A 10,094-nucleotide genomic window follows, 5' to 3' on the forward strand; every position below is an offset into this window, starting at 1 on the left:
TAAATCCCACTGTTCGATCTGACAAGAGTAGTTCAAGAGTTTGCAGTTGTTGCCCATATCTATCAGTTGAGAATTAGAAATGGATTTCATTTTCTTTCATTTTGTTTCGATAACTTGTCAAAATCGGCTGCCGACTTGCTCCTTCTTCAAAGATCAATCGGCCTCTGCTACGCCTTGGACCTGCCTTCACTACTGCCTACTTGCCTCACCTTCATACGTATATACACGGGAATATATATACATATAGTATTTATTTCATTAATTAATTATCCTATTAATTAACTTATTAATTATTACTATCACCCCTTCGCCCATACGGCTTATTACTCCGCTGACCATTAATTGAAATGTAACCTTATGCCACGAGCAGGGTGAAGGAGGATTGTTTAATCTTCGAACACCCTTGATTAGTAATTATTTCTTAGGAGATAATTATTTTTAAATCAAAATAACTGCCAGGAAAAACGAAACGAAATGGATTGACAATCCAGGCACGTAAACCACAAGATGACGCGTAGCCCATTTGATCACGAAAAATATGTTTTAAATACGTTAAATGGTAAACGTAGGGCAATAGAAGTTTAAAAAAATAGTATCAAATGTCGTCGTTGTTATTGCGTCAGTCGAATATTTGTGTGGTTTATTTATTTTTGTTTGTTTTTTGACAGCTCACTCTAAGCAAATTCTCACATCACCGTGTGAAGGTTTTTTTAACTTAGTTAAAGCTTAAGATGTTGTTTGTCATGGCTCACATCCTTACTAAGTAGTCTTGTGCCAGGTAGATAGAGAAATAATTTATATAGGGCTTTAGCGAGACATATTAAAAATGTTTGGATAGCTACTAAGAGATGTTAAATAAATGATATATATATATGTCTTGAATAAGTCAGTTCGTTGGCCCGTTACATTTTTTTACGGTTAGCTGATTTCATACAGAAGATAAAAACTTCACTGTGTATCCCCTTTCTCTCTCTCTCTCTCTTTGTTTAAGAAATATTTTCTACGGTTTATGAATTTTAAACCAGAAAATTCTTTTTTTCCCATCATTTCAAAGATTCAGTGAACCAAAACAGATACAAAAACATGAGCGGAAATTAGAAAATTAAAAGCCCGGAAGATACAAAATTTTAGAGTAAGTTATCTTCACAAATTAGCAAGTCCTGGCATCTCCAAGGGTCTTATCTGCCAATGATACAAATTAGCAAGTCCTGGCATATCCAAGGGCCTTATCTGCCAATTATTCCTTTTTAAAAGACAAGCAAGATTTATTCGTAACACTACGATAACATAGGGGGGGGGGAGAACTTTAGCATTACATGATAGCTGCATTTAAACCGGCCAGATATATTATGTCCCTCAGCGGTAAGTTTATCAATTTACAAGCTAAAATGCAATCTAAATCAATACAAGATTCGCATGTTTTTAGTTCTTTGACCAGCTGTAAAAAAAATGAGAAGGTCGAATGTTATGCAGTTCCTCGATATATCTTTCTTCATGGACATCGCTAAGATCACTGACAGCTTCACATAACACAATATTATAATATGAATTTGTCATCTTTTGCGTAAGACGAATGAAAGCACTTGACGTCCAATATGGGCGAGTAAAGACCAATTGACTTTTTTGGCATCCGCTTAAGACCTTTAGATTTAAAACCTCTTATTTTGTAGAGTTCGGGTAAATGTGCGCATGTGTAACTGTGAATAACCTAGAGGTTATTCAGAATCTTGTATACTGAAGAGCTGATTTGAAAACATCAAAATTGCTGTAATTGTAAGATTAAGATTAGCTGTTACAAAATTTATTTGACGTTTTCTATCTATGTATCTATCTCAGTTTCTCACATTGTACTAGTCCTAAGTCCAGGGTCGTAAGGACTGAATTTAGGGCTTGAACTAATAAATTATGCACAACTTATTCCACAAATAATTTACTTTACAACTACTTCATTTCCCACCTATTTATTTTACACTTACTTTGGTCACATTGCAGAAATGTTGTTGCAATTACTGTACTTTACTTTATTACTTTTACTAATCACTCTATACAGCCTCAGTGTTTGTTGATACTCTGAGCGATTCTTGATTGACCACATAAAAGTTCTTCCTCCTTCTTGGGCCAAAATAAAGAGATTTCTTGGTGATCCTACTTTTGAACACCCAACATAGAATTGACCATGAGAAAAGCAAGAGGTTTTCACGTATAGCCCTGTCACTTTAAGGGTCTGACCTTGTTTTTTGGTTACAATTTTTTGTAGAAAAATTTGAATGTTTGACAATTTTAATGGAAAAACTCAAAAATAAAAATTTTAGACTGTTGGGTCATTAGGTAAACAAAAACATTTTTGCTGTGGTCATGGTTCAAATGAGTAGGACTGGGTAATAACCACCTTATGACCTTGGTCTAATGTATCATCCTATCAAGATTGATTGAGATTGTTCCAAAGACCAAGAAATAGTCGCGGACAAACAAACAAACAAAAATCAAGCAATTTTTGTTTACTTTTATAAAGATAGAAATGTATCATCATACATATATTTTGATAACATTGTTATATAACGCGCTATATATTTTCAAATAGAATTAAGGAAATTGTGGAATTTCAAATTTACAACTACTTTGTCTGACTAGTTTTTGTTGTTGTTTTTTCTTTTTTTGGTTTTCAAATTCTTCTATGATAATAAAATATAATCATTTTAAGTTGTTAGTAATCATAATAATAATAAAAAAAGGAGTCATTATTGCGTCCTCTTGCGATACACCACAGAACTATTAATAGTTGATGTTTGGTGACGGAGGCTATTTTACGGTTAACGTATTCTACGCTTGAGTACGGTAGAATTTGTTAGGTTAATAAAAATAGTAGTGCAATACTGTACTTTGCAGCGCAGACCTTACATTTTACATTTGAGTTTATTTAGGTGTTCTTAAACTTAAGTGCAATGGAAATCAGTCCTGGTGAAGAAAAGCAAATGGCATATCCTGATTTATCAGGTAAAACAAAGGTGTTCGTCTCAGTTACAATTTACATAAATTTTACAGCTTGTAAACTAACAAAACCCTGTTTGTTAGGCCTAAAATAAAAATACATTTTGTCGTATAATTTTAGTTTTATAATAATATTAAAATAGTAACATCTTTAGTTCATTGTGTTTGTAGCGTATAACTATAAATCACGTGTATTGGCCATTTGTCACCACACAGGTGTAAAGCTAAAATTAAAACTGCTGAAGAGTAGTTGAGACAAAATGGTTCTATATTTACCATTCCACAATCTTATTATTCAATATTAACTCTGAATATATATGACATTATCTAACAATGCCATCATACTACATATAAAAGGTATGAATGTAACATACTTACATAGTGTGACAAGATAAATACTTCACGAGATGTTCAATACTTACATTTACTTAGAAAGCATTGCCAGTTATCTCTTTAAATTAGTGCTTGTGTCCATGGAGAAAAAAAAATCTGTCATTTCTCCTCTTGATGCAATGTAATCAGAAGCACCAGAACCAGGGTAGTGTAGCACCCCACTTTTATATATTTGACTTATAAATTATATAGCAACTCTAAATTATATTATTATAGTAATTTTCTGAGGTGCATGCACACAGACCCCTCCTAGATTGAACTGCCTTTGGGAGCACAGGAGCTCCTTATACTTTCAGTCTTTCATTGTGAAATCTACATATCTAGCTAAGTATCCACACTTTGCAACACCTTCCTATGCAACTAATAATGATACAAGTAAAAACTATACATGACAATTGTGTACTTACTGTTCAATGGAAAAACATGATTGTTCATGTTTGTGTAAGTACTCACATTTCTTTGCATGTAGCAGGGCTTGGCAGCGTAATGGACAAAGGAATCAGTTTCAAGATTATAGGGTCAGGCATTCAAATCTAATTTGTGACATCTGATTGTCTTATCTTGAGCAAACTTGTCTTTTTGTGTTTCTCTTGCAAAATGAAACAATTTGTGGGTCTTTTTTTACCAGAGTAAAAGAATTGAAATATTAATTGTTGTTTACCTTGGTGCCTTATTTCACAAGTAACCATGATTGGTGTAGAAATAATTGTATTTTCTACATCATCTAGGTTAGATTTGACCAAATCATATTAGCTTAGGTTTGGTTACTTTAGGTTGTGTTAGTATGTAGATCACTTGGTTGCAACTAAAATATGGAATCTTCCAATATATACATGCTACTCGTGTATATATTGGAAATTGTAATTTCCTTTTTACAGTAGTCACATAGTTATTTTTGTTTGACTATATGCATGGTGGCTATGCAGCTGTTACTCAAAAGGCTTAAAATAGTAGTCATGCACTTGTTATTATATACCTTTATGACGTGTTTTCATGATCATGTACACTACTATCGACAGTATTGTGTGTGTATAGCTATGTAGTTCAACTACATAACTGTGAATGTGTAATATGCAAAATTCCAAAACATTTCATGTATATATTCAAAATTATTAATTTCCTGAATGCATGAATTGGATTTGGGACCAAAATGTTGGGAGGCAAAAAAAAAAAATCTGAAAAATTTACTTTAAATGTCGTATGTATACTATATTTGATAGAAAGTAAAGAAGAGGGGACAACTGCTCCAGCTTGCCCTCCTGTAATCTTGTGTATGTCTAAATGAAATGCATGTAGTTGTTTTCATTTAACTATATACACAACAATTATATTATATAGCCTTAGCTAAAACATAATTTACTTATAAACCTTTGTAATTATACACCTTTAAGTTTGGATATGCATTTTCAGGCTTTGTTATGAATAATGAAGATTTATTCATAAAAGTGCAATTAAAAACACCAAGCCTTGCTTTGTTTCTCAGGTATCACTATCTTAACCTTAGAATTACTGATGAAGCATTTTAAGCATATTTTTTAAGGAGTTTATGCACCAAATTACTTGAAACATTTGATGTAGGCAAAATTGATAATATTATAGCATCTAATATTGTCAATATTGCGTGTAGGTGATTTACATTCTTATTTAATGAAAATTTACTTTAATTATTCAACTTGTGCTTGTAATATATTCATGGTTCCAGTTCTTCCACCAGCCCTTATATTCTTTGAGTTCTTATGGGCGTCCGCAGAAATTTTTGCAAGGGGAAAGGGCAAAGTTGTTTGAAATTGTGAAGTTAGAGAATAAAGGAAGAGTTTTTTTTGGGGGGGGTGACCATTGCTTTACATTTGGACTAAAATAGATCTCTTTCCCTGTAGATTTCTATAATTGACAATTTTCTCCTATCTTCTCATCAAGCATTTGGTAACTATAGCTCATGTACTTATTTATATGGCATGCTTTTCATAACAACATGTTTCTGTCTTACATTATGGGTAGCTATTACTCTTTGGTACAGTATGTATGTTTGTTTGTTTTTTTGCAAGGCTTGTTATCTTTATTAAAACATTAAGTGATTTTAAACTTATATTTCCAGAAGTAAAAATAAAATCAGAAGGTGCTGGCAAAAATCTAAAAAAAAATATGTTGTTTTCTCTCAAGTTAATAGTTCATTTGAGGCCCAAATGAAAGATGAATGCAGTTGTGTAAAGTTAAAGTAAATTGTTAATGAAAGGGTAAACTAATGTTGTTCCAATAAAGAAAAACTGAGTAGGGATGTATAATAATGGTTGGAGATGGCTTGAATGGGTAATGAAGAAAAACTTCAATATAAATTTAACATAACAGCAAATGTACTACGTTTCGACAAGGTTTTGTCATCATCAGGTACCCATTCAAGCCGTCTCCAACCATTATTAGTCTCAAAGTGGGTTCCTCGTCATCGAACTTGAGTAGGGATGTGCAAAAGCATTTTCTAAAATTTGATCGAATTTTAATTATGAAATTGCTTAAATTAACAGTTCCAACGTGAATTATTATTTGTCAAAAACCTTGATTTAGAGTCTGAAATGGTTTTGATTTAAAATTCACTTGAAGACCTCGTTTATGAATTTGAAACCTTTTGAATTAAAAAGTACAGGTATTTGAACATTGGTTGAAAATTTGACTAAACTAACAATACTTCAAACTAAGTCTGAACAATGTCACAAAATAGTTAGCCTTGAATAATGACATAAAATGTATTGAATATTCTGTCATATATGTTAACTGTTTCTTACACTTTTGCACTTTCCTCAAAATTGAGGGACAATTTTGTGTGCATCTTTAGCTCATCAGCATGTGATCAGTCATAAAAGTTGTAGCCCATATTTTTCGTATGTCTTTAACAAGCTGCAACCTTGTTCCCTATATCCCAGACCCATGACTCTAGCACAATTTCACCTCCAAGTAAGTTTGGCAAGAGAAGTCAAAGAAGCAGAAACATGATGGGGAGTGAATGTTGCAAACAAAGTTTTTTTCATCTTTCAGTGTGATGATATTAGATGAATTATCTCTAGGAAGTTAAAGTGCCCCATCTCAGTTTTGGAATGGGGTCAACAAAGGTATAGCTATAAGCATTCTCCCAGTGTTCTTCTTCTAATTTCAGTTTTCCTATCTGACTAAACATGATTTTTTTCCTTTTATTTTGTATGCTTTGATTCTATCATGTATTATGTTGTGTTACATATTTTAATTACCTGTTTCCCACACATTATTGCATTTTCTACATTTACAATTTCTCGTGATTCCCAACACTGCCGTTGTCTGTCAAGGGAGTACATGCTTTGGTGTTTTACTTCTTCCACAGGGCCTGTACCTTCTTCTCCACAACAGTCAAAGCATCTAATTTATTTCTATCTGTAAGATATGTGTATAAGTACTATTAGATAAATATCCTACAGGCATCTGTTACATGTACACAACTTAAGATGATTTGTAATTGCAATTCCTTTCTTTGTTGTTTTTTACAGAAACATTTAAAGAATCATTTGTAAGTTTTTATGCTTCAAATGTGCAATATTAATTAATGCCATCTTTTCAGAGGAGTTTTATGATACATCAAAAGAAATAAAGGGAGATGCCACAACTCCAGACAGTGGGATCCATGATTTTTCCAACATGGATCCTAACCAAAGAACATTGTTAGAACAGGATTTAGCAAAGGCGAGTTTCATAGTTTTCTGTTTAGAAGAAAGAATATACCCATTTAGTCAATCTTTTTTTAAAGGATAACTTATTGATATAATTATTATTTTATTGTTATTATGTAAAAAAAAACTATGTTGTATAATACCATGTGTTTGCCAGTTTTATTGATTATTTAGAAATGTATTTGTATATTTGTTGATTTGTTATTAGACTGTTGTTAAGTAATAGTTTCAGTTCAGTGAAAACTGATTGACTGAAACAAATTAAATAATACCTTTAGGCATTTGAATGCAATTAATTTGTTTTTGGTACCTCAAGAAAATAAAATTTGAAAGGAAGAAAAAGTATATTAACTGAATGTGCATGGGATCGGTCCATTGAACGAACTCCATATTGGAGGACGAATATTGTCTATTGTACATAAAATGTCATGTTATAAAAGTATTTGTACTCAAGATACATCTGTGAAAAGACAATATCAGTCTGACTCTGACATGTCAAGGTGCAGGGTGATGTTCGTGTGAAGAATAAACATAATTTTATCTATCCTACAGTTTGTATTTACATAACCTGAAGAACCTCTGAAATACATATTTGCTGTTTTCTTCAGTAACCAATATTTACTCTTCTCTATCACAAACTGTTGATAACTCAGACTTCATCTACATAATACCTTGTTTAATGGCACTATGTAAAAGGTCCTAGCATTCACACTTTGGACCCCACTTGTGCACGATACAACAGTGTTTGTTTTATTGTTCTTTGTTAAAATTCATGGAGAGTTATCTATATTAAAACATTAGTTTTTGATTGGTTGGGATGAAAGAATAACTAAGCTTTTGAGACCAGTTTATTTTATTCAAATAGTTACTAAATTATTAAGACAACTTGTTTAGTTGAGAAGAACTAATATGAAATACAGGTATTAATATTTCCTTTTTGTGTTAAATGAGTCTATGAAGAAAACTTCCTCTGGTACTGGCATACTAGTTTCAGTTGTTTTCATCATTATAATAGTAGTAGTTTTATTTTTGCAGACAGAGGAAGAAATTACCACTCTGCGACATGTGTTGGCTGCCAAAATTAGGAAAGCCCAAGAACTGAAACAGATGCTTGGAATATCTGTCTGGAAAGAGTTTAAGGATGACATAGGCCAGAATATAAAAAATATCCAAGAGACACCAGTGTAAGATACTGATTTTATCTAAACTACTTAATTGTAGCACATTAGGCCACCCAAATAAATTACAGTACAAGTTACAAAAGGATATCATGAAAAATGTTTTTGATTTTCCTACTACAAATAGTATAAAATTGCTATTCTAACTAGTTTGTTTATATGACTTTGACCTATGCAAGTTTTTTGTTTTAATTAGTTAATAAGCTACTTGATTAATCTGGTTACTAAAAGTATATTGTATAGTTTACTTAGCTCTTAAAAGTAAGTTACTTGTGATGTTTATTACCACTATGGTATGTATATGTTTAGTTAATTTGCCTACTAAAAATAAGCTAATGCGGTGTTTCCTATGGTTTTTCATATTTTTTGCCTCCACTTTTGTCAAATAAAAATTTCTTTCATCACTAAGTTTTTGTAACCCTCTCCAGACGGGTCACGAGTCAAGGGCCATGTCATCGCGTTTGTTGACTCGCATTCAAAATTGTATTGAACTACTATTTCATGAATTTATGTCAATAACTTTGGTATCAAACTGTAGATTATAATTCAAATTTTAGTATTATACATTACTCAATTTCTTAATTTAAAAGTAAATATTAAAAAACACAGTTAAACATTGATTTTTGTTTGTCATATGGTATGTTGAATTCAGCACTGGTTCAAATTAGATGTCAAAATTCTAAGTCTATAGTTTCGTACAAATTAGAAACTCAAATTACCAATATTAAAAAGCTAGAATATAAAATAAGAACCTCATATCTTTTCTATTTGTTGAGATATCACTCATGTACTGAGTTAAACACAGTGGCTCCACTCACCTCTTTCCATTTTCAGAAATGGCCAGGTGGTTAGGGAATTCGACTCGCAACCTGCGTGTCGTAGGTTTGAATTCCCATCACACCAAATATGCTTGCCCTTTCAGGCGTGGGGGTGTTATAATGTGACGGTCAATTCCACTATTCGTTGTTAAAAGAGTAGCCCAAGAGTTGGCGGTGGGTGGTGATGACTAGCTGGCTTCCTTCTAGTCTTACACTGCTAAATTAGGGACGGCTAGCGGAGATAACCCTCGTGTAGCTTTGCGCGAAATTCAAAAAACAAACAAACAAATGATTTTCAGAAACAGTCCCTTATATACATTTACTTCAATATATAACATGTGAATAACCAATTGATACCTCAGAATGTCCCTCTAGTGGCTTTCTTAGCCATTTTAATGTGTTTGGATACCATCTCTTTCTTTCAAACCAAGATTTCAAGGAAGTTGGTTGTGTCTTTAGTCTGCTCAATATTTCACATTTTTTTTAGACCAAAATACAAGCTTGATAAATTATGGAGGAATTCTATGGTATTTATGTAGTAATTTATGATTTTTTGGTTATTCAACCAATATATATATAAAACCTAAAAACAATATTTTCATTTCATATCCTCCATGTGCCAAATTTTAAAAGGCTTAGCAACCTACATTGAGCAGCAACCGAGTACAAAGGTTGTAACTAGAAGAGATAATTGTGTGCTTTACTTTTTTATTTACTGGTCTATGTTTTAAGAAAAATAAGTTTAAGAACTTATTTCTAGATAGAAATAATGTATATACATATGTAATTTATAATAATGGAAATGTGACTGTATTTCACAAAATACTATTCTACTAAAACACACCCAAGACAAGTCACTTTTTTACAGACTAAAGGTCAGTTTTATATTATTGGATATGGTAACATGAGAGCACGTGTGCCTAGTCACTGTTACTTTTGTATTGTTAGCCAGGTATGGCTGAAAGACCTATATAATATAAATAATAAATATATATATAAATGTATAATATTATGAGATTTAAGCTATT

General features: G+C 32.0%; 1 protein-coding gene across 2 annotated transcripts in view; it reads left to right on the plus strand.

Annotated features, from left to right (window-relative positions):
• Positions 1-2,775: 2,775 nt before the first annotated feature.
• The window catches only part of LOC106461236 (tumor protein D54-like), a 20,224-nt gene continuing 12,905 nt past the window's right edge, over positions 2,776-10,094 (plus strand). For both annotated transcript variants that reach the window (XM_013921041.2, XM_013921042.2), the window contains exons 1-3: positions 2,776-2,994; positions 6,962-7,083; positions 8,106-8,254. In XM_013921041.2, the coding sequence (XP_013776495.1) occupies positions 2,943-2,994; positions 6,962-7,083; positions 8,106-8,254 (323 nt within the window). In that variant the 5' untranslated portion in view covers positions 2,776-2,942. The remainder of the gene's footprint in view (positions 2,995-6,961; positions 7,084-8,105; positions 8,255-10,094) is intronic.

The sequence above is a fragment of the Limulus polyphemus genome, unplaced genomic scaffold (genome assembly GCF_000517525.1).
Source record: "Limulus polyphemus unplaced genomic scaffold, Limulus_polyphemus-2.1.2 Scaffold920, whole genome shotgun sequence".
In the NCBI taxonomy this organism is placed as follows: domain Eukaryota; kingdom Metazoa; phylum Arthropoda; class Merostomata; order Xiphosura; family Limulidae; genus Limulus; species Limulus polyphemus.